General features: G+C 47.8%; 1 protein-coding gene across 2 annotated transcripts in view; it reads left to right on the plus strand.

The window, feature by feature from the left end:
* cyp20a1 (cytochrome P450, family 20, subfamily A, polypeptide 1) overlaps window positions 1-25,596 on the plus strand; it is a 75,237-nt gene that overhangs the window by 26,105 nt on the left and 23,536 nt on the right. Inside the window, exons 2-6 of one of the 2 annotated variants that reach the window (XM_072481326.1) lie at window positions 9,749-9,798; window positions 11,425-11,591; window positions 12,037-12,182; window positions 18,033-18,200; window positions 23,647-23,725. In XM_072481326.1, coding sequence (XP_072337427.1) covers window positions 9,749-9,798; window positions 11,425-11,591; window positions 12,037-12,182; window positions 18,033-18,200; window positions 23,647-23,725 — 610 coding nt within the window. Of the gene's footprint in view, window positions 1-9,748; window positions 9,799-10,449; window positions 10,553-11,424; window positions 11,592-12,036; window positions 12,183-18,032; window positions 18,201-23,646; window positions 23,726-25,596 lie in introns of those variants that run through there. The other variant, XM_072481335.1, reaches the window with a different exon arrangement.

Here is a 25,596-nt window from a genome sequence, read left to right on the forward strand (position 1 = left end):
CAATTCCAGATTCTCCTTTTCTACCTCACTTACATCGACCTTACTCATCCGATGTATGCCTTCAACTTATTTCCAGAGCGTCCTAACGACTTCCTCTGTGCCTCGCAATTGTGCCAAGCAGGACACGATTGACATCGGCTTGCGAGCTTTCCCTAAGCTCTTTTTGTGGATCTCGCTCAGGTTCTCCCACCAAGTATGGCCTATACTCCCGGGACCTGATTCCTCGTTATCACAGAATTCATTCCAAAGGGGCCATCCTTTCCCTTTGAGATATTTCCTGATCTCTTCCTCCCAAATGGGACATTGTCCCACTCTACTGCTGCTGGTCGCTGCGACCGCAAATTCCTCTGGGTTCATTAGGCGCTGCATTGCCATCTTTCCTATCCGAAAGCTTCTTTTCAATTTGGAACAGGGGAGCTAAGGCGGTGCTGTAAATACGGGTACGGCTTTCCTACTTTCCGATATACAAACTTCCGACAGTTTTGACGCAACAAAAATCTATCAGTTTTACCTTATAGCCCTGTTAGTTACGCACGCATACACACACTTCCGAATTTTGACTATTGATCAGAACTGCTTGAACATTTGTGGTTTTCTGTTTCCAATTGGATCTCTAATTCAAATTCTTGGGTTCTCCCGGAGTGGTTTTCCACTCCTAGATCGGGTCCCGCCAGGATGTCGCCAAATAAATGTTGCTAACTTTTGCCTTAGTTTAATTGCTCTGTTTTGTCACCTTTGCTCTTGAGTCGCCAGGTATCCTCCTTATACCGTCACGTGGTTCAAGTCCGAGTAATGATCAATAATCCAATACACCGCTTAGTAAGATTTAAATCAAAGCACATTTATTATACACAGTAATCACTACTCATGCACAAATTCTACGTCTAAGCTACTTCTACAGCTAACAGGCCAATGCTTAACTTGGAACTGGCCCACCAGGTCAGGGAAACGAATGGCCTGTTGTTCGGGTTGTGAGCCTGCGGGATTCGAAGTAGGCACAGATTGGTAGCTAGGAGCGCCTATCTCGTAGCGAGCGTTGAAGTCATACTTACTCGATTTCAGCGATGGCTGGACCGGTCACTGTCAAAGCTTGGTTCGCGTTGCTGAGTGACCCGGTCAAGAAGAACGATTTGAACTTGGACTCTATTCTTACAGTCCCCAGGGGCTCCCGCCTTTCCCACCCCCCCCAAAATACCCCCATTCGCACCGCCCCCAAAACACCTCCATTCCCACACCCCCAATACACCCCCCCCATTCCTACTGCCCCCAAAACAACCCCATTCCCACCACCGCCCCCAAAACAGCCCCATTCCCAATGCCCCCAAAACACCCCCATTCCCACCACCTCAAAACACCCCCATTCCCACCATCGCCCCCAAAACACCCCCATTCCCCCCACTGTCCCCATAACACCCCCATTCCCACTGCCCCAAAACACCCCCATTCCCGCTGCCCCCAAAACACCCCCATTCCCACCGCCCCCAAAACACTCCCATTCACACCACCCCCAAAACACCCCCATTCCCACCTCCCCCAAAACACCCCCATTCCCACAGCCCCCAAAACACCCCCATTCCCACAGCCCCCAAAACACCCCATTCCCACAGCCCCCAAAACACCCCCATTTCCACCACCGGCCCAAAATACCCCCATTCCCAACGTCCCCAAAACACCCCCATTCCCACTGCCCCCAAGACCCCACCGCCCCCAAAACAACCCTATTCCTGCCACCGCCCCCAAAACACCTCCATTCCTACCACCGCCCCTAAAACAGCCCCATTCCCACCGTCGCTCCCAAAATACCCCCATTCCCACCCCCCCAAAACACCCCCATTCCCACTGCTCCCAAAACACCCCCATTCCCACTGCCCCCAAAACACCCCATTCCCACCGCCCCCAAAACACCCCCATTCCCACCGCCCCAAAAACACCCCATTTGCACTGCCCCCAAAACACCCCATTCCCACTGCCCCCAAAACACCCCCATTCCCACCACTGCCCCAAAATACCCCCATTTCCACCACTGCCCCCAAAATACCCCCATTCCCAATGCCCCCAAAACACCCCCATTCCCACCACCCCAAAACACCCCCATTCCCACTGCCCCTAAAACACCTCCATTCCCACCATCGCCTCCAAAACAGCCCCATTCCCCCCACTGCCCCCATAACACCCCCATTCCCACTGCCCCAAAACACCCCCATTCACACCACCCCCAAAACACCCCCATTCCCACAGCCCCCCAAAACACCCCATTCCCACAGCCCCCAAAACACCCCATTCCCACAGCCCCCAAAACACCCCCATTCCCACTGCCCCCAAGACCCCACCGCCCCAAAACAACCCTATTCCCACCACCGCCCCCAAAACACCTCCATTCCTACCACCGCCCCCAAAACAGACCCATTCCCACCGTCGCTCCCAAAATACCCCCATTCCCACCCCCCCAAAACACCCCCATTCCCACTGCCCCCAAAACACCCCATTCCTACCGCACCCAAATCACCCCCATTCCCACCACCCCCAAAACACTCCCATTCCCACCGCCCCCAAAACACCCCCATTCCCACCGCCCCCAAAACACCCCATTCCCACTGCCCCCAAAACACCCCCATTTCCACCACTGCCCCCAAAATACCCCCATTCCCAATGCCCCCAAAACACCCCCATTCCCACCGCCCCCAAAACACCCCCATTCCCACTGCCCCCAAAACTCCCCCATTCCCAAGACCCCCATTCCCACTGCCCCCAAAACACCCCCATTCCCACCAGCCCCAGAATACCCCCATTCTCACCTCTCCCCAAATACCTCGATTTTCCCCCCCCCCCAAAATACCCCCATTCCCACCATCCCCCAAAATACCCCCATTCCCACCAGCGCCCCCAAAATACCCACTGTTCCCCGGCCTCCCCTTGTTGCCTCCCCCATTCCTCCTGCCTCCCCTTGTTGACCCCATTCCCTCCTTTTTGCACTTATTTCCCCCTGCCTCCAATTGTTGCCCTTGTTTCCCCCTGCATCCAATTGTTGCCCTTGTTTCCCCCTGCATCCAATTGTTGCCCTTGTTTCCCCCTGCATCCAATTGTTGCCCTTGTTTCCCCCTGCCTGCAATTGTTGCCCCCGTTCCTCCTGCCTCCACTTATTGCCCCCCCCGTTCCCCCTGCCTCCACTTGTTGCCTCCATTCTCCTTGCCTCCCCTTGTTGCCCCCATTGCCCCTGCCACCCCTTGTTGCTCCCGTTCCCCCTGCCTCCTATTGTTGATCCCCGTCCCCACAAACTATTTATTCACCCAAATTCACAATCCGTTGATGTGTTTGAGAATTCTACATTTATAATTTTGTCTTTTGCTTTAGACATCCTGCTGCATATGCTGGTTTAGCACACTGGGCTAAATCGCTGGCTTTTAAAGCAGGCCAGCAGCACGGTTCAATTCCCGTACCAGCCTTCCCGAACAGGCACCGGAATGTGGCGACTAGGGGCTTTTCACAGTAACTTCATTGAAGCCTACTTGTGACAATAAGCGATTTTCATTTTCATTTCATATCAACGTGTCGCCTCGTGAGTGGCTTCAGTTGTTAATAAAACTGTGAGCCAGAGTGGGGCAGATGAAGGTGGGAAGACTGGTGTTTATGTGCCTGCAGCGGATAGCACGGCGTCCAGCCCGATGCAAAGCTCCCTGCTTTGATCCTTGGTCTGTGCTTACTCCCTAATGCAGTTACCGGGGTAGACTTCAGCTTTGGGCTGCTGTTACTTCCAATAGCTGCTGTGAAAAAGTGCATGTGTATTTGAGTGTGAATGAACCCGTGGACATGTGTGTCTATGTGTGAATGCGGGTTCGAATTGTGTATGAACGATTGTATGTGAAGTGATTCTACACGTGTGGGAGCCTGTACCATGCCTGTGTATGCAAATACGTCTGCTTATGTGCACACTGCATGCAAATATATCTGCACATACAAAGAATCAGGTTTGTCTTGGATGCCTTCACATTTCTGCACATGAATTAAACCGTGAAGGTGCTGCGGCAGCAAAAGGCTGATATGCTGAGAGCAGTTCCCCATAGGTGAATTGCAGTAAATGCATCTAAATTATTGAATAATGGTTCCTTGTCTGCCTGCATCGGAAATCATCAATTGCTATTGATTGATGAGCCAGCTGGTAGGTAGGGCAATCGAAGATCAGTATCTAGCTTTTTACTACAAGTGCTGTAATAGAAATTTACTTGTAGAGCAGGGTTATTTGTTCTCATTGAAACTATGAGTGCAAATTAAACAGATCCTGGAAATGATCATCATTTAAAGAACTCAGAAGTAGGCCGTTCATCCTGCTGAGCCTGCTCCACCATTCAATTCGATCTTGGCTGACCATCTACCGCAATACCACTTTCTTGCGCTACTCCCATATATAACACCAAAGTACAGTTCAATGGGAACTGGTCTGTCATTGTATAACACTGGAGTACAGTACTGGTGGGGACAGGTCTGTCTGTATAACACTGGAGTACAGTACTGGTGGGGACAGGTCTGTCACTGTATAACACTGGGGTACAGTACTGGTGGGGACAGGTCTGTCACTATAACACTGGGGTACAGTACTGGTGGGGACAGGTCTGTCACTGTATAACACTGGGGTACAGTACTGGTGGGGACAGGTCTGTCACTGTATAACACTGGGGTACAGTACTGGTGGGGACAGGTCTGTCACTGTATAACACTGGGGTACAGTACTGGTGGGGACAGTTCGGTCACTGTATAACACTGGGGTACAGTACTGGTGGGGACAGGTCTGTCACTGTATAACACTGGGGTACAGTACTGGTGGGGACAGTTCGGTCACTGTATAACACTGGGGTACAGTACTGGTGGGGACAGGTCTGTCACTGTGTAACACTGGGGTACAGTACTGGTGGGGACAGGTCTGTCACTGTATAACACTGGGGTACAGTACTGGTGGGGACAGTTTGGTCACTGTATAACACTGGGGTACAGTACTGGTGGGGACAGGTCTGTCACTGTGTAACACTGGGGTACAGTACTGGTGGGGACAGGTCTGTCACTGTATAACACTGGGGTACAGTACTGGTGGGGACAGTTCGGTCACTGTATAACACTGGGGTACAGTACTGGTGGGGACAGTTCGGTCACTGTATAACACTGGGGTACAGTACTGGTGGGGACAGGTCTGTCACTGTATAACACTGGGGTACAGTACTGGTGGGGACAGGTCTGTCACTGTATAACACTGGGATACAGTACTGGTGGGGACAGTTCGGTCACTGTATAACACTGGGGTACAGTACTGGTGGGGACAGGTCTGTCACTGTATAACACTGGGGTACAGTACTGGTGGGGACAGGTCTGTCACTGTATAACACTGGGGTACAGTACTGGTGGGGACAGGTCTGTCACTGTATAACACTGGGATACAGTACTGGTGGGGACAGTTCGGTCACTGTATAACACTGGGGTACAGTACTGGTGGGGACAGGTCTGTCACTGTATAACACTGGGGTACAGTACTGGTGGGGACAGGTCTGTCACTGTATAACACTGGGGTACAGTACTGGTGGGGACAGGTCTGTCACTGTATAACACTAGGGCAGGCATTGTCGAACTCGGGTGCGACCTGCGGGTGGGTCGCAGGCGGGTGTTGGGAGGGTCGCGGAGCTGTCCGTTGCGGTGCTCCCGATCGCGCAAATTCGCACGCAACAGCCAGCTTTTAATAATGCCGGCTGCGAGCGGCCTTCAAAATGGCCAGGAACAGATATTTAAAATTTGGCCGCACTGCACATGCGTGCCCGATCATCGGTGTGTATGTGCAAAACTATGCGCATGCATACCGATGATCAGGCATGCATGCGCAGTGTGGCTACATTTCTTTTTTATATGGTCGCAGCCTTTTTTTTTCAAGTTAGGGGGGGGTCAAAGGGACCATTGGGGCCAAAGGGACCCAAAACCATTTCGTCCATTTCTGTCAGCAACAAACAAGGTAGGAGAAAATAGTTGGTCGCGAAGGTCGGCCGGCGTGGGGCGCGAAGGTCGGCCGGTTGGTAAAAATGGGTTCCCGGAAAAAAAAGTTTGAAAAACACTGCACTAGGGTACAGTACTGGTGGGGACAGACCTGCCAATGTATAACACTGGGGTGCAGCACTGGTGGGGACAAGTCTGTCACTGTATAACACTGGGGTGCAGCACTGGTGGGGACAAGTCTGTCACTGTATAACACTGGAGTACAGTACTGGTGGAGACAGGTCTGTCACTGTATAACACTGGGGTACAGTACTGGTGGGGACAGGTCTGTCACTGTATAACACTGGGGTACAGTACTGGTGGGACAGGTCTGTCACTGTATAACACAGGGGTACAGTACTGGTGAGGACAGGTCTGTCACTGTACAACACTGGGGTACAGTACTGGTGGGACTATATCTGTCACTGTATAACACTGGGGTACAGTACTGGTGGGGACAGGTCTGTCACTGTATAACCCTGGGGTACAGTACTGGTGAGGACAGTTCTATCACTATAACACTGGGGTACAGTACTGGTGGGGACAGGTCTGTCACTATATAACACTGGGTTACAGTACTGGTGGGAAAGGTCTGTCACTGTATAACACTGGGGTACAGTACTGGTGGGGACAGGCCTGTCACTATAGCACTGGAGTACAGTTCAAGGGGAACTGGTATGACTCTATAACACTGGGGTACAGTACTGATGGGGACAGATCTGTTACTGTATAACACAGGTACAGTACTGGTGGGGGCAGGTCTGTCACTATAACACTGGGGTACAGTACTGGTGGAGACAGGTCTCACTATAACACAAGGGTGTAGTGCTGGTGGAGACGGGTCTATCACTGTATAACACCAGGGTGGGGACAGGTCTGTCACTGTATAACACTGGGGGTACAGTACTAGTGGGGACAGGCCTGTCACTGTACAAAACTGGGGGACAGTACTAGTGGGGACAAACCTGTCACTATAACACTGAGGTACAGAACTGATAGGAACACGTCTGTCACTGTATAACACTGGAGTACAGTCCTGGTGGGGGCAGGTCTGTCATCCTATAACACTGGGGCACAGGACTGGTGGGGATGGATCTCACTGTATAAAATACAGGCCCTGGGGATTTATCGGCCTTCAATCCCATCAATTTCTCAAGACTATTTCTCTATTAATACTGATTTCCTTCAGTTCCTCCCTCTAAATAAACCCCCTGTTCCCCAACATTCCTGCAGCATTATTTGTGTCCTCTCTGGAGACAGAACCAGGTCAATCACTGTGTAATATTGGGGTATTATACTGGTGGGGGTGGGGATGGGTCTGTCCTGTATAACACTGGGGTACAGTACTGGTGGGTACAGTACTGGTGGGGACAGGTCTGTCCTGTATAACACTGGGGTGCAGTACTGGTGGGGACAGGTCTATCACTGTATAACACTGGGGTACAGTATTGGTGAGAATGGGCCTGTCGCTGTACAATATTGGTGGAGACGGGTCTATCACTGTATAACTGGGAAACAGTATTAATGGGTACCATTCACACTCAACTTATTAAAAATTGCTGCAGAAATATAAGTGCCATCAAAACAGAACTAAACCTCACACTTGTCAATTTGCTTCCATTATCTCCCAAATATGACTGCAATGCCTCTGATGTTTTATATTTGATTTTTTAGCAAGAACATTTCCAGTGCGGCAATAAATAACCTGTCGTAAACCTCAACTATTGTCTGGTAAATGGGACACTGAGCCTGATAGCTATACAGGGATAACTACTGGATCACATGTGGTTGTCGAATGATAATCAGTTCCAGCAGGCCTGCATCCGTATTTCAGGAAGAATTAAACCAAACATTTTTTAACATTTCCAATTAAGGGGCAATTTAGCTTGAGCAGAGTGCTTTGGGGTCGGACGGGACCCTAGAGGGCCCGTTCCACCCAGTACAATTTAGCACCCCGGACTTGTTCAATTTCTCAGGGGAGGGGGTCAGCGATAACCCCCTGCTTCTTAGGTTCTTAGTGGGTTATGGTTTGGAAGACCCTCTGTCCCAACCGCTGGCTTCAGGCACCTCTGCCACCATCCCGGACCTGTTTCCGGAGTTATTTTCGGGGCCGTCCGGTGACCAGGCAGCGGGGGCGGAGCAGGCATCTGCACCACCACCTCCCACTGGCACAGGACCCCGGGAGGAGCCTGAGGAGATCCCGCCTGTCGATGATCCCCGTGGCCGGATCAATGCAGCCCCTGAGTTAGTTTGTGGGCCCGTGCCGCCTGCCGCACTCAGTGGGTGGAGGATTCGGGCCTGGAGGGCGACTGTCCGAAGGCTGTCAGCCGCCCAGTGTCGGGAGCGCAGGGTGCACGAGACACTCTGTAGCGGGGTGCAGGTCTCACTCGTGCCTGACACTATGTCACCCCTCATGGGGAACTCCCAGAATCTGGCACATCATAATGCATAGAATCATAGAATTTACAGTGCAGAAGGAGGCCATTCGGCCCATCGAGTCTGCACCGGCTCGTGGAAAGAGCACCCCACCCAAGGTCAACACCTCCACCCTATCCCCATAACCCAGTAACCTCGTAACCCCAAACAACACTAAGGGCAATTTTGGACACTAAGGGCAATTTATCATCACCAATCCTCCTAACCTGCACATCTTTAAACTGTGGGAGGAAACCGGAGCACCCGGAGGAAACCCACGCACACACTGGGAGGATGTGCAGACTCCACACAGACAGTGACCCAAGCCGGAATCGAACCTGGGACCCTGGTGCTGTGAAGCAATTGTGCTATCCACAATGCTACCGTGCTGCCCCTAATTGAAGGTTCTTTTGTTTTTCTGCCTCTGTAGATAGTTCAGGCAGTGCCCTATTGGGCCCCCCTTCACCAACACCCTGACTCCCTCCCTCCCCACCCCCTCCTTTCCCCTCTCTCCCCACCCCCCCTTCCTTTCCCTTCTGTTGGTGCAGAGGCGAGGGTATCCGGTCTCTCCAGCGCAAAGTTTAGTGCTTGTACCGTTTGTTTTTTGTAGAAACGTGTTGTGAACTGTTTTAATAATCAGAGTATCCTACCCTCCCCTCCTGTACAGTGGTACTGAGGGGAAGGTGCCCTGTTTCTCCAACACAAAATGAGTGTTTGTACTGTTTGGCCTTGTATATATTTTTTACTGTTTTATTAAAAAGATATGGCAATCCACCTACCCTGCACCTGCATATCTTTGGGTTGTGGGGTGAGACCCACTCAGACACGGGAAGAATGTGTAAACTCCGCATGGCTAGCGGGCTGGGATTGAACCCGGATCCTCAGTGCCGTCAGGTAGCAGTGCTAACCACTGCACCACCGTGCCGCCCTTTATCTCACGAAGAATGATGTGGGAATAAATTCTTTTTCTTTTAAAAAAAATAAATTTAGAATACCCAATTATTATTTTTTCCAATTAAGGGGCAATGTAGCGTGGCCAATCCACCTAACCTGCACATCTTTGGGTTGTGGGAGTGAAACTCACGCAGACACGGGGAGAATGTGCAAACCCCACACGGACAGTGACCCAGGGCAGGGATTCGAACCCGGGTCCTCAGCACTGCAGTCCCAGTGCTAACCACCGCGCCACATGCGGCCCTCTTAAATTCTTTTTCCATCCATATCATCAGGTTTGACATGTGCTGGGAGAGTCGTGAGTGTTTGTCCTGTACACTTTCTGCTCAGTTGCCTTCCTTTGGAAACTCATTCTGTGTTTCTTTTTCCCTAGGCATCCAGGCAAGCATCTGGAATCCCAGGGATGGCCCCCACGGAGGAAAAGTAAAGTCAGCCTCAGTCAATCTTTGTTCTGCTAGCCTGACATTTTGCTTATAAGATTAAAACAAAGACATCAGTGATGGGCAACCAAGGCCAGTGAGTCGGCCGCATGAGTAGCCCTTCATCTCAGTGGGCCGCAAGATTGAAATCAGGCTTGTTCACTAACCATGACCGCATGAATAATATACCATCATTTAATACACGTTCAGTATCTCATATGTTTTCGAAAATGCTTAATCATTTATATATAAGTAAAACTATCTTCAATTCAAATGATAAAAACAAAATGGTGAGCAACGGTCAACAAAATGTATCATGAGCCGCACTCAGAAACCAAATGGGCCACATGTGGCCCCCGGGGGCCACAGGTTTCCCACCACTGACTTGCATTTATATAGTGACTTTCATGACCTAAGATTACCCCAAGCACTTTATAGCCAATGAAAGACTTTTGAAGTATTGCTACAGTGTAGGGAACAGGGCACCCAATTTGTGCACAGCAAGGTCGCACAAACTGCAGTGAGGTAATGAGCAGATAATCTGTACTAATGTTCTTTGCGAGATAAATATTGACTGATCACCATGAAGACCTCCCCTTCTATCTGTGATTTTGTATCATGAGATTTTTTACATCTGACTTTTTTTTCCATTCAGGGTGTGCGTTTAGCTGGCCAGTCCAACCTTTATTGTCCACCTCTAATTTCCCTGGGGGAGGTAGTGGCGAGATGCCTTCTTGAAGCACTGCAAACTGTTTGATGTAGGTACACTCAATGCTGTTGGAAAGGGAGTTCCAGGATTTGAACCATGCAACTGTGAAGGAATAGTGGTATTGTTCTAAGTCAGGATGGTGAGTGGTTGGGAGGGGAACTTGCAGGTGGTGGGTATTCCCATGCATCTGCAGCCCTTGTGTTTGTAGGTGATGGAGGTCATGAATTTACGAGATGCTGTCAGAGAAACCGTATCAAGTTGCAGCAGTGCATCTTGTAGATGGTACACACTGTGCGCCAATCATGTGGGCTGTTTTGTCCTGGATGGTGTTGAGCTTCTTGAGTGTTGCTGAAGGCAAGTGAAGAGTTTTCTAAGACAGTCCTGACTTATGTCTTTATTGCCTATCTCCAGTTCCCCTTGAGCAGGTGAGATGCCTTCTTGAGCCACTATCTCAGGCCAGCCAGTGGACAGGCTTTGGGGAGGGGGTTACTCACTGCAGGATTCCTAGCCTCTGACCTGCTCTTGTAGCCTCGGTTTTTAGATGACTAGTCCAGTTCAGTTTCTGGTCAAAGGTAACCGCTAAGATGTTGATAGTGGGGGGATTCAGCAATGGGAATGCCATTAAATGTTAAGGGGTGATGGTTACATTCTCTCATGTGGAAGAATTGCCACTTGTGTGACATGAATTGAGTATTCTGTCTTAAGTTTTGCCTTGGAGGTGGTGGATGAAGGTTTTGGAGAGTCAAGTGGTCACTTACTGAAGAATTCCGAGCCTCTGACCTGCTCTTATAGCCACTGTGTATATGGTTGCTCCAATTATGTTTTTGGTCAAATGTCTCCCCGTGCTGCCCCTCCCAAAAGTCTGTATCCATATTCATCTGGCTGCGACTCTAACTGTAAGTCTCTGTTTTTACCCTGTAGGGATGGAAACCTCCCAGATATTGTGAGCACCGGGAGCCTTCATCAATTCCTCGTCAATCTCCATGAAAAATATGGATCACTGGCATCTTTCTGGTTCGGGCAGCGTCTGGTAGTCAGTTTGGGCTCCATAGATGTCCTGAAAGAACACATCAATCCAAACCGAACCTGTAAGTGCTGCTCATGTGTTATACAAAGTCTGGACAGACCATTGGATGAGAGCTGAATCCTGAATGAATATTCGGGAACCTGTCAACACTTTGAAATCATTTAGCAGTTGAGTGATGGAAACCCGGACTCAGTTGCAGGCTGGATCTAATGAAGAGGTGTGGTGGGTTTATATTTAGAATAAAGATACCGAGCAATGAGTTATAGGGTTTGAGCGATTTATATAAACATACACACTGCCTCAGACTGAACGGGCTTGGGAACATTACCCAGGGTCACCGAACCAGTTATAATGGCCTGATCGCTGTCCTGGAGTTACCTGTTGTCACAGCACAGATCAGGGCTCAAACCATAACTCAGTCCTATAATGGTCTCTGAAGAACTTTGGAAAAGCCGAGTTAATGCACCTAATATTTTTTTATTCCCCTCCCTCCTGCTCCTGTCTAGCTGATCCATTTGAGACGATGCTGAAATCCTTACTGGGATATCAGTCTGGATTTGGGGGCAATGCTGCTGAGAGTCACGTGAGGAAGAAAGTTTATGAGACAGGAGTGGACAAAGCCATCCAAAGCAACTTCACTGTCATACTGAAGGTAACCTCTGATCACACTGTCCTTCTCACCTTTTTCATGTTTTGCCAATTTTCATTACCATTTTTGAATTTCACCTTCCTTGAAGAGGTTAACATTCCGTCACAGCAAACTGCACTTTCTTGTCCTTCTTGACTTGTCTGCAGCCTTTGACACAGTTGACCACACCATCCTCATCCAACGCCTCTCCACTGTTGTCCGTTGGGGTACGACTGCTCTCCCAGATTCCATTCTTATCTACCTAATCGTAGTCGAGTATCACATGCAATGGCATCGCTTCCTGCTCCTGCACATACCTCCAGTTCCCCCAAATATCCATCATTGACCCTCTCCTATTTCTTATCCTCATGCTACCCCTCATTGACATAATCCAAAAACATAGCTTTAATTTTCGCATGGACACTGACTACAGCCAGCTCGACCTCGCCTCCACTGTTGGCAACTTATCACAGTACGAAGTCTTACAACACCAGGTTAAAGTCCAACAGGTTTGTTTCGATGTCACTAGCTTTCGGAGCACTGCTCCTTCCTCAGGTGAATGAAGAGGTATGTTCCAGAACTACATATATAGACAAATTCAAAGATGCCAAACAATGCTTGGAATGCGACCATTAGCAGGTGATTAAATCTTTACAGATCCAGAGATGGGGTAACCCCAGGTTAAAGAGGTGTGAATTGTATCAAGCCAGGACAGTTGGTAGGATTTTGCAGGCCAGATGGTGGGGGATGAATGTAATGCGACATGAATCCCAGGTCCCGGTTGCCGCCTCAATGTAATTCATTAATTCGGGTAAGGAAGGAGCTGTGCTCCGAAAGCTAGTGATTCGAAACAAACCTGCTGGACTTTAACCTGGTGTTGTAAGACTTCTTACTGTGCTCACCCCAGTCCAACGGCGGCATCTCCACATCATGCCAACTTATCAGACTGCTTATCTGACATACATTATTGGATGGGCTAAAATTTCCTACAGCTAAACATTGGAAGGACAGAAACGATTGCCTTTGATCTCTGCTACAAACTCTGTTCTACAGCTACTGACTTCATGCCTCTCCCTGGAAACTGTCTGAACCTGAACTAGTCTGTTCACAACCTTAGTATCATAATCGTTTCTGTCCTTCCAAGTGTTCAATCACCAGCGCGAACAATACCGGCGACAGTGGACACCCCTGTCTTGTACCTCTGTGCAGCCCAAAACTCCGTGAACTCATCCCATTTGTACATATACTTGCCACCGGGGCTACTTATAACAAACGCACCTGCGCCACAAACTTCGGGCCAAACCCAAGCCTACCCAAGATTTCAAATAAATACCTCCACTCCACCCGATTAAGATCCTTCTCTGCATCCATAGAGACAATGACCTCCAGCACCCGCCCCACTGATTGAGTCGTAACCATATTTAATAGTCTCCTGATGTTACTGCCACCCTTCTTGGCTAACAATCCAGTCGTGGCTGAGCAGCAATTTCTTCCAATGAAATATTTGGAAGACTGAAGCCATTGTCGTTGGATCCTGCCAGAAACTTCACTCCCTCTCTTTGGGAGCTGTCTGAAGCATTAGTGTTGTGTCTGATTAACCTCTGAACGAACATCTGTCCCATTATCAGAACTGCCTGCTTCCCTTTCCATGATGAAACCTGACTTCATCCTTGCCTCAACTCTCCTGTCACTGAAACCCTTGTCCATACCTGTATTGCCTCTAGGCTTGACTTGTGCAATGCTCTCCTCTCCTTTCACCCTACATAAACTTGTGGGCATCCAAAATTCTGCTGTGCGTATCTTAACTTGTGCCAAGTCTCATTCACCCATCATCTCGCCGCATGCTGACCTAAGCTGGCTTCTAGACAACAACAATTCAATTTTTAAATCCTCATCTTTGAATTCAAATTCCTCTTGTTCTCACCCCTCTCAATCTCTGTAAACTTCTGCAGGCTTGCAAGATCTCTGTGCTCCTCCAATACTGGCATCTCGTGCATCCCTGATTTGAAACGCTCCATCATTGGCACCAGGACTAAGCTCTCACTAAGTCTCTCCACCTTTCCTCCTTTTAAGATTCTCCTTGAAACATACCACCTTGACCAAGCTTTTGAGAATCTGTTTTAAAGAAAAAAAAATTTAGAGTACCCAATTCATTTTTTCTCCCCCAACCAAGGGGCAATTTAGCGCGGCCAATCCACCTACCCTGCACATCTTTGGGTTGTAGGGGTGAGACTCACGCAGACACGGGGAGAATGTGCAAACTCCATACGGACAGTGACCCAGAGCCGGGATCAAACCTGGGACCTCGGCGCCATGAGGGAGCAGTGTTAACCACTGCGCCACCGTGCTGTCCTTTTGCGAATCTGTTTAAATATCTCTGTGTCAACTTTTTCCTTGATGCTTCTTAGCTGCATGGGTCCTTTTGCCACATTGGAGATTCGATATAAACCAAAGCTGCTGTTGTCAATTAGATAGGTGGGTTAAAGAAAATTGAATAAAGGGTTATGGGAGCAGGGTGGGCAATGGGACTGTTTGAAACCATCTCCTGATTGCATTTGCAGGAGGTGGAATAAATACCAAACAAGGTGATGTGAGAGCATCTCAGAGACCTGTGAACAGGACTCTTTGCATCAATTCAGTAACTCTGCAAACCAGACTGAGGCTGAAACAGTATTGTCAGCCCCGCAGCTTCTGATTAACCAGTTGGAGCACAAATTCAGAAGTAAACCAACCTTCTATCCATGCTGTTGCATTTCCTCTTGCACCATATGGCTGACTTTTTGTAACAAGCCTTCTGTGCCGTATTTTCTCGAATGTCTTGTGAAAATCCATACACGCCCACAACTATCTCATTTTCTTAATCTATCCAGTTGGTCACTTCTATCCACTTCTCTGAGAAATACTTATTAAACCGCGAAACACAGTTTGACATTAATCAATTTGTACTGGCTTCTCTTGATTAATCCTGCATTTTTTAAATGACCAATTTTATCTTGAACTAAGAATTGTAAGGGTTTGTCCATAACTGATGTCAGACTAGCTACAGCTATCCAGCCCATAGGTGCGAGGTTTATCCTAGTCTCGTTCCTTACTCAAGCATCTCACATCATCTACTCCTCAGTCCCAAGGCACATAATGGCTCCTCGTACGGCTCCCAACAACTGTGCAGTAACCTGCACCAGACTGCACGTTTTGAAAGTAGCAACATATAGTGCATCCGTCGGAAGTCTGACACACCATCCAGGAGTGCTATTTTCAAAGTGCGCCTGCAGCTCACCTCACCCTGTAATCCTAAACGTATTGTTCACCCAAACTTTATCATATAGCTCCCTTTTCTAGTTCAGTTTAGCATTGATCTTTCACGGAATTCCTTAAATGCAACACATTTTATACTTGGGTTGTAATTTACCTGCCTTCCCGGTGCTGTTTCTTTATTCTGCCTGCTTGCAGAGCTGGTATCTGAGAATGAGATGTCTGTATGTGGGTGATGGAGGAGCTGGTACCTGAGAGTAACTGAGGAATTATAATTTGTTGGTGTTTGCTGTCTCACCATGTGGAAGTCTTAAACCTTTCCACAACACATGAATCGGAAGGCAGCTGAGAACGTGAGCATACAATCCTCCTCTTTGACAAGTAATAATTTTTCCCTTCCGGGAAGGGAATGAATTAACCAGTAAGTATTATGAATGGAGAGCCTCACTGCTTGAACTGTTCATAATCTGACAATTCTGTTCATTGCTGAATAAGGCAGGCGTCACTTGCAATTCCTTGTGTTTTTATGGAAGATTTTACACTGAAATTTGATCATTCCCATTGCCATCTCTCCTGAAGTTCCTGGAGGGTGATTCCAAAGCCCCCCCCCCCCACCCATTACCTCTCCCAAGCAGCAGATGGTGATGATTTAACAAAGACACCAAGCTGTGGCTGAGGATTCAATCCAGGGCAACTGCTGTGGGTTCCAGACCCTATGGTTTCCAACTCATTTCTGCATTTAATTGATAACTGTACAGCCCTCATTAGAATGTGCCAAATGAATAGTCAATACAAGAGCCAATTGTATCTCCTCTTAAACCAGAAGAATCAACTAATCAACTACAATACTGTATTTATCAACTGTTTTAGTAAAGTTAGTGCCTATTTAGCAATGTAATTTTGGGCTTTCAGTACAAGGGTCAAGGGCACTGGTGGGCAACCTGCGGTCCGGGGCCACATGCCACATCTGTCTTCTGAGTGCTGTAGCGACCTGAGTTGGCCAACTCCCGATGTAAAATGGAGAACAGCAAAGGCTGCAGGGAAATTCAGCCAACACAGGCAGGAACCAGCAGGTGCAAGTTACTGTGTATTAAACTCTGCAAAAGCCTAGACAGCATCGATACAAGCAGCCATCTGCATAATAATGTAGCAGCCATCTACATACTAACAAGCAATCCCTGGGAACAATCGCAACATTTGGGACAAACAAAGCTAAGCCAGACTCCCCGGCGCCAGCAGGAGCCAACACAAAAGAGGTTAACGGGCACCTCCAGACCGCCCATCGATCAAGGAACCACTCCAGTATTGGAGAAATCAAACCAAGCGATTGGAACGAAGTCCAATCACTTGGAACTAGGTACAGGGTCCGCCCCGAAAGGCGGGAAGCCCCTGGGGACTATAAAGTTAAGCCCCCAAGTTCAAATCGTTCTTCTTGACAGGGTCACTCAGCAACACGAACCAACCCTTGAGAGTGAACGGTCCAAGCTGCCGCATCCCTGAAGTAAGTCTCAAGTCGACGCTCGCTACGAGATAGGCGCTCCGAGCTACCAGTCCATACCGGCTTTGAATCCCGCAGTTGCAGATTCCGAACGAAAGGCCATTTGTTCCCCTGACCTGGTGGGCCAGTCCGAAGCTAAGTCTAGGCCTGTTAGTTGTAGAAGTAGCTTAGAAGTAGAATTTGTGCATGAGTAGCGATTACTGTGTATAATAAATGTGCTTTGATTTCAATCTTACTAACTGGTGTGTTGAGTTATTGATCATTACTTGGACTTGAACCTCGTGGCGGTATCATAAAGATACCTGGCGACTCGAGAGCAAAGGTAATAAAACAGAGCCAATTGAACCAACCAAAAGTTAGCAACAGTGCGGCCCACGAGACATTTTATTGACCATTGCCCACGCGCGGGGTTGCCACATTCCGCTGATATCCCTCCACGTAGCTTTTGTTCTTGCCAGTATGACTGAAGTGAAATGCATGTAATGCCAGGGCAAGTGAAGTGAGGTGCGTGCTGATTGTTCACAACATAGACTGTGAGAGCTGTGCACTCCTCTGTGTCCAAAGTGTAAATATTTATTTTGTTTTTAGTACCTGAGGTTGATGATTATTCTATTAATATATAAATTATATTTTCAATAATTTGTTACAAAATATTCACGTGTATTAAATGTAGTCAATCTTGTTCATGGGGTCATGGTGAGTGAACAAGCCTGATTTCAATCTTGCGGCCCACTGAGATGAACGAGGGCCACTCGTGCAGCCCACTCACGAGCCTAGGTTGACCATCACTGATCAAGAGGGGAGGCACAGAGTAAAGCTCCCTCAACTCTTTCCCTTTAAACAATTCCAGCGCCGTTACAGTGGAAATTAGATACAGGGTATAGTTCCTTCTACACCGAATCATCCAGCACTCACAGATCAGGCACAGCATCAGTTGGATGAGCATAAAATGATAGTTGCACTGCCCAATCAGTGTACTTGCTGGAAATCTGTCACCTTTTTTTCCATTTTGCATGCTGAGTTAGTTTTTATGAGCCAGGGATCTCGAGGAGCAGGCCTGTGTTACCAGTCTTTAAGCAAACAATTTGATTCCTCCTGACCTTTTCCTTTCTCCTTTCCTTCAGCTGGCCGATGAGCTGGTCACTAAGTGGCTGTCATATCCTGAAGCTCAGCACGTCCCTCTGTGCCAGCACATGTTGGGTTTTGCTATGAAGTCTGTCACACAGGCTGCAATGGGCCGGCGCTTCGAAAATGATCAAGAAGTAATCCGCTTCCGAAAGAATCATGAATCGGTGAGTGGGTTGGAGTGGAGTACAGGGTTGAGCCATCGCACGCAGTTTTCGGGGGGAAAGTAATTTTCTACTATGTTGCTGTTGTCATCCTACATATTAATTGTATGCACAGTCTCCTTCCATTGAAAGGGAACTGCTAACACAGGAAGTAGCTCTTCTCCAGGCATCGATCTGACCCAAACTGATCAGGAATGTGATGCTCATTTAGTTCTACTCTGCTAGCCTATACTACTTTGAAGCCTACTACCCCAGCTTGGATGAATTAAGAGTCTAGTTAGGTCAAGCAAATCAGTGAGTTGCCTCACGGCCCCAAGGTCCCAGATTCAAACCCGTCTCTGGGTCACTCTCCATGTGGAGTTTGTACATTCTCCCTGTGTTTGCGTGGGTTTCGCCCCCACAACCCAAAGATGTGCAGGCTAGGTGGATTGGCCACGGTAAATTGCCCCTTAATTGGAAAAAATGAATTGGGTACAATAAATTTATTTGAAAAAACAGCAGAACCAACAAACTTCTGGTGGTGTTGTTAGAAGAGCTAGAACCTCAAAGGACAGCGGGTGCTTATAGTAGTGGATCATTCAGAATCATATACTTATTATGGTGCAGATGGAGGCTATTTGACTCATTGTGTCGGCACCAGCTCTCCAAACAAGCATCATGACTTAGTGCCATTCCCCTTCCTTTCCCCGTACCCTGCATAAACAGTTAATCATCTAATGCCCTCTTGAATGCCTCGATTGAACCTGCCTCCACCACACTTCCAGGCAGTGCATTGCAGACCCGAACCACTGGCTGTGTGAAAAAGTTTATTCTCACATCACATTTGCTTCTTTTGCAAATCACTTTAAATTGATGACCTCACGTTCTCAATCTTTTTGCGAGTTGGAACAGCCCCCTCATGATTTTGAGCATCTCTATCAAATCTCCTCTTCAAGGGGAACAGTCCCAACCTGTCCAATTAGGGAAGAGGATTTGTGTTTCCTCTTGGCACACATGGGGAAGACAACGGGAAACCACCTCATCATCTTTTCATCAGTCATATGACTTATTGAATTTGAAGATGGGAGGTCCGAAGAGTGACTGAAGAAAGCACTGAACCACGAGGCATGGAGAAATAAGCAGAGGACCGTTAGCCCTGGTATATTGAGATGTATAGCATTACTCTGGTATTCTGAGATGTATACTGTTATCTCTGGTATTTTCATAGAATTTACAGTGCAGAAGGAGGCCATTCGGCCCATCGAGTCTGCACCAGCTCTTGGAAAGAGCACCCTACCCAAGGTCCACACCTCCACCCTATCCCTGTAACCCAGTAACCCCACCCAACACTAAGGGCAATTTTGGACACTAAGGGCAATTTTGGACACTAAAGGCAATTTATCATGGCCAATCCACCTAACATGCACATCTTTGGACTGTGGGAGGAAACCGGAGCACCCGGAGGAAACCCACGCATACACTGGGAGGATGTGCAGACTCCACACAGACAGTGACCCAAGCCGGGAATCGAACCTGGGACCCTGGAGCTGTGAAGCAATTGTGCTATCCACAATGCTACCATGCTGCCCTTTTCTGAAGGTCAGTTTAGCTCACTTGGTTAGACAGCTAGTTCGTGACCTTATCTATTCCCCTCCGTATTTTATAGATTCTAGAAGATCACCCCTAAGCCTCCTACACGCCAGGGGAAAAAAGTCCTAATCTATCCAGCCTCTCCTTATAACTCAAACCACCAATTCCGGTAGCTTCCGAGTAAATCTTTTCTGCCCTCTTTCTAGTTTAATAGTATCCTTTCTATAATAGGGTGACCAGAGCTGTACTCAATATTCCAAGTGTGGCCTTGTACAACTTCAACAAGATGTCCCAAATCCTGTATTCAATGTTCTGACCAATGAAACCAAGCATGCCAAATGCCTCCTTCACCACCTGTGACTCCACTTTCAAGGAGCTATGAACCTGTACTCCTAAATCTCTTTGTTCTAAAACTCTCCTCAACACCCTACCATTAACTGAGTAGGTCCTGCTCCGATTCGATCTCCCAAAATGCATCACCTTACATTTATCTAAATTAAACTCCATCTGCTATTCATCGGCCCACTGGCCTAATTGATCAAGATCCCGTTACAATCCTAGATAACCTCCTTCATTGCCCACTGTGCTACCAATCTTGGTGTCATCTGCAAACTTACTAACCATTCCTCCTAATTTCTCATCCAAGTTATTAATATACATCACAAATAACAGTGGACCCAGCACTGATCCCTGAGGCACGCTGCTGGTCACAGGCCTCCAGTTTGAAAAGCAGCCCTCTACAGCCAGCCTTTGCCTTAGGTCACCAAGCCAATTTTGTTGGCTACCTCACCCTGGATCCTGTGAGGTTTAACCTTTATGCAACAACCTACCATGCGGTACCTTGTCAAAGGCCTGGCTAAAGTCCATATAGACAAGGTCGACTGCACTGTCCTCATCTACCTTCTTGGTTACCCCTTCAAAAAACTAAATCAAATTTGTGAGACATGATTTTTCACTCACAAACCATGCTGACTGACCCGAATCAGTCATTGCCTCAATGTCTGTAGATCCTGTCTCAGAATACCTTCTAACAACTCACAGACGTTAGGCTCACCGGTCTGTAGTTCCCATGCTTTTCCTTGCGGCCCTTCTTAAACAAAAGCACAACATTTGCCACTCTCCAAACTTCAGGCACCTCACCTGTGGCTATCGCGATTCGAATATCTCTTTTAGGGGGCTCGCAATTTCCTCCCTAGCCTCCCACAATGTCCTGGGATACATTACATCAGGTCCCAGGGATTTATCTACCTCGATGTGCTTTAAGACTTCCAGCACTTCCTTCTCTGTAATATGTACACTCTTCAAGACATCACTATTTATTTCCCCAAGTTCCCTAACATCCATGCCTTTCTCAACAATAAATACCGATGATAAATATTCATTTAGGATCTCTCCCATCTCTTGTGGGTCAGCACTTAGATGACCTTGTAGATCCTTAAGTGGCCCTACTCTCTTCCTAGTTACTCTTTTGCCCTTTATATATTTGTAGAAGCTCTTTGGATTCTCCTTTGCCTTATCTGCCAAAGCAACCTCATGCCCCCTTCTTGCCCTCCTGATTTCTCTCTTAACTCTAATCCGACAACCTCTATACTCTTCAAGGGATCCACTTGATCAGTTCCCTATGCATGTCATATGCCTCCTCCTTCTTTTTGGCCAAGGCCTCAATATCCCGAGTCACCCAGGGTTCTCTCCTTCTACCAGCCTTGCCCTTCACTCTGAAAGGAATGTACATACCCTAAACCCTGGCTAACACACTTTTGAAAGTCTCCCACTTACCAGCTGTCCCTTTGCCTGCCAACAGACTTCCCCAATCAACTATAAAAGTTCCTGTCTAATACCATCAAAATTGCCTCAGTTTAGAATTTTAACTTTTGGGCCAGACCTATCATTCTCCATAGCTATCTTAAAACTAATGGAATTATAGCCACTGGTCCCAAAGTGATCCCTCACTAACACTTCTGTCACCTGCCCTTCCCAAGAGGAGGTCATGTTTTGCCCCCTCTCTAGTCGGGCCATCCACATACTGAATGAGAAATTCCTCCTGAATACATTCAACAAATCTCTCTCCATCCAAACCTCTAATGCTAATGTTCGGAAAGTTAAAGTCCCCAACTATTACCACCCTATTTTATTGCAGTTCTCTGTAATCTCCTTACACATTTGCTCCTCCATTTCCTGCTGACTATTTGGGGCCTGTAGTACAGTCCTATCAAAGTGATCTCTCACTTTTTATTTTTCAGTTCTATCCATATGGACTCTGGGCGAACCCTCAGATATATTCCCTCTCAGTTCTGCCGTGACATTCCCCCGAATCAAAAACACAACTCCTCCTGCTCTCTTACCTCCTGTTCTATCTTTCCTATAGCATCTGCATCTGGACCCTTGAGCTGCCAGGCCTGCCCCTCCCTTAGCCATGTTTCAGTAATAGCTATAATATCCCAGTCCCATGTACCCATCCATGCCCTGAGTTTATCTGCCTTGCCCGTCAGGTCTCTTGCATTGAAATAAATGCTGCTTAATCTACACTTCCCTTACTCTCTGCCCTGCTTTCTCAGACCATCTGTCCGGTCATATTTTGTACACTCTTCCTGTGTTTTATTTCTGTTCGCGTAACTGGACCCATTCACTGAGTTCTTCACAGTCTCTGTACTGTGGCCCTTTTTGATTTTTGACTTTGGTTTCTCTGCCTTTGATTTTTCCTCTTACTGCCTTTTGTTTCTGTCCCCATTTTACCTCCCTCCGATGTCCTGCATCGGTTCCCATCCCCCTGCCACATTAGTTAAAATCTTCCCCAACAGCACTAGCAAACCCCCCCCTAGGACATCGGTTCCAGCCCTGCCCAGGTGCAGACCGTCTGGTTTGTATTGGTCCCACCTCTCCCAGAACCGGTTCCAATGTTCCAGGAATTTGAATTCCTCCCTCTTGCACCATCTTTCAAGCCATGTAATTATCTTATCTATCCAGACATTTCTACTCTGACTAGCATGTGGCAATGGTAGCAATCCTGAGATTACTACCTTTGAGGTCCAACTTTTTAGTTAACTCCTAACTCCCTAAATTCAACTTGTAGGTCCTCATCCCGGTTTTTACCTATAACGTTGGTGCCTATATGCACCACGACAGCTGGCTGTTCCCCCTCCCCCTCCAGAATGTCCTACAGCCGCTCCGAGGCATCCTTGACCCTTGCACCAGGGAGGCAACACACCATCCTGGAGTCCTGTTTGTGTCCGCAAAAACACCTGACTATTCCCTTTACCATTGAGTCCCCAATCACTATCACTCTGCCACTCTTTTTCCTGCCCTCCGGTGCACAGAACCAGTCACGGTGCCATGAACCTCGCTGCTGCCGCCTTCCCCTGGTAAGCCATCTCTCCCAACAGTATTCAAAACGGTATACCTGTTTTGGAGGGAGATGATTGCAGGGGACCCTTACACTGCCTTCCTACTCCTCCTCTGTCTCGTAGTCACCCATTCCCTATCTTCCTCAGTAATTTTAACCAGCAATGTGGCCAATTTACTGAACATGCTATCCACTATTTCCTCAGCATCGCAGATGCTCCGAAGCGAATCCACTGCAGCTCCAGAGCTGTCGAGCGGTCTGACAGGAGCTGCAGTTGGACACACTTCCTGCACGTGAAAAAGTCCAGGACACCGGAAGGGTCCCTGAATTCCCACATTGCACAGGGGGTGGGGGGGATGACACAGGTCTGGGATGTGTACCATTACCCTGGTACACCGAGATGTGTACCATTGCCCAGCTTACCGAAATGTGCACCATTACCCCGGTATTCTGAGATGCGTACAGTTTTCCTGGCAGTCTGAGATGTGCACCAGTTCTCCTCATATCCTGGTACCTGACCTGTCTTGTGTTTGCTTTCAGATTTGGTCAGAGATTGGAAAAGGATTTTTGGATGGATCCCTGGATAAAAGCTCTCCCAGGAAACAGCATTATGAAGAAGGTAGCTTAGCATTATCGCGGGTTTATGGTTGTTCTTTTTAATGGGAAGTTGTACAAGGAAACAAACTAGAGCATTTCTAAGAATAGGTCTCGGTTTGCTCGCTGGTGTGTGTGTGCACACGTTCATGCTTGGGGTTCTATGGTGTAATGGTGTATGCATATGTGCATACTTGCTCGCTGGTGGAATATAAGTTCGATAAATTTTTTAATTAATTTTACACGATATGGGTTTCACTGGCTAGCTCAGCATTTATTGCCCATCCCTACCTACACTTGAGAAGGTGGTGGCGAGATGCCTTTGTGAATCACTGCAGTCTCTGAGGTGTAGGCACCCACAGTGCTGTTAAGGAGGTGACCCAGCACAGTGAAGGAATGGCGATATATTCCCAAGTCAGGATGGTGAGTGACTTTGAGGGGGAACTTCCAGGTGGTGGTGTTCCCATGTATGTGTTGCTCTTGTCCTTCTCGATAGTAGTGGTTGTGTGTTAGGAAGGCACTGCTAAGGAGCCTTTGTGAATTTCTGCAGTGCACCTTGTGGATGGTACACATGGCTGCCACTATTCTCGGTAGTGGCGGGATTGAATGTTTGTCGAAGGGGTAGCAATCAAGCGGGCTCCTTTGCCCTGGATGGTGTTGAGAATTTTTGTTTTTCCAATTAAGGGGCAATTTAGTGTGGCTAATCCACCTACCCTGCACATCTTTGTGTTGTGGGGGTGAGACCCACACAGACACGGAAAGAATGTGGGTTTTGAGCTTCTTGAGCATTGTTGGAGCTGCAATCATCCAGGCAAGTGGAGAATATTCCATTACACTTCCTGATTTGTGCCTTGTCGATGGTGGCTAGGCTTTTTATTTGGGGGGGGGGGGGGGGCGTTCAGGAGATGTGTAACTCGCCACAGGATTCCTCGCCTTTGACATGTTTTAGTAGCCACAGTATTTATATGGCTTGTCCAGTTTAGTTTGTGGTTAGTGGTAATCCCCAGGATTTTGATAGCGGGAGATTCAGCGATGGTAATGCCATTGAATGTCATGGGGTGATGGTTTGGTTCTCTCTTATTAGCGATGGTCATTGTTTGGTACTTGTTTGATTAATTAAACAAATCTAGAATAAGCCTGGTATCAGTAATGGTGACTGTGAAATTACTGGATTGCTGTAAAAACCCATCTAGTTTACGAATGCCTTTTGGGAAGGAAAACCTTTCTTTACACGGTCTAGCCTAGACATGACTGCAGACCCACAGCAACTTGGTTGATTCTTAACGACCCTCTGAAATGGACTAGCAAACCTCTTAAGTTATTAAGGGGGCTCATCACCAGTTTTTGAAAGGCAAACGGGGATGGACAATAAATGGTGGCCTTGCCAGCCATGCCCCCATCCCAAGAATTACGTTTTTTTTTTAAATCCTGACCACAGGGCAGCACAGTGACACAGATGTTAGCACTTCTGCCTCACAGCGCTGAGGTCCCAGGTTCGAATCCCAGCTGTCACTGTCCATGTGGAGTTTGCACATTCTCCCCGTGTTACGTGGGTCTCACCCCTGCAATTTATACATGTGCAGGGTAGATGGATTGCCCATGCTAAAAAACTCTTAATTGGGGAAAAAAATAATTGGAGACCCTAAATTTAAAAAAAAAAAACCTGACCACCTTCTTTGCACTTTTTGATGAGATCATTGCTAATTTTCCACATCTCTAAGGAATCTAGGCCTTGACCAGTCAATCTCTCCTCATTTGGACAATCCCCTCATTCCAGGAATCAGTCTAGTGAATATTTGTTCCGCACCCTCTTAAGGGAAGTATATCCTTCCTTGGGTAAGGAGACCAACCCTGTATAAAGTACTTTCCGGTGTGGTCTCACCAAAACACTACTTA

This window comes from Scyliorhinus torazame, chromosome 2, assembly GCF_047496885.1.
Source record: "Scyliorhinus torazame isolate Kashiwa2021f chromosome 2, sScyTor2.1, whole genome shotgun sequence".
NCBI classification, from domain to species: Eukaryota; Metazoa; Chordata; class Chondrichthyes; order Carcharhiniformes; family Scyliorhinidae; genus Scyliorhinus; species Scyliorhinus torazame.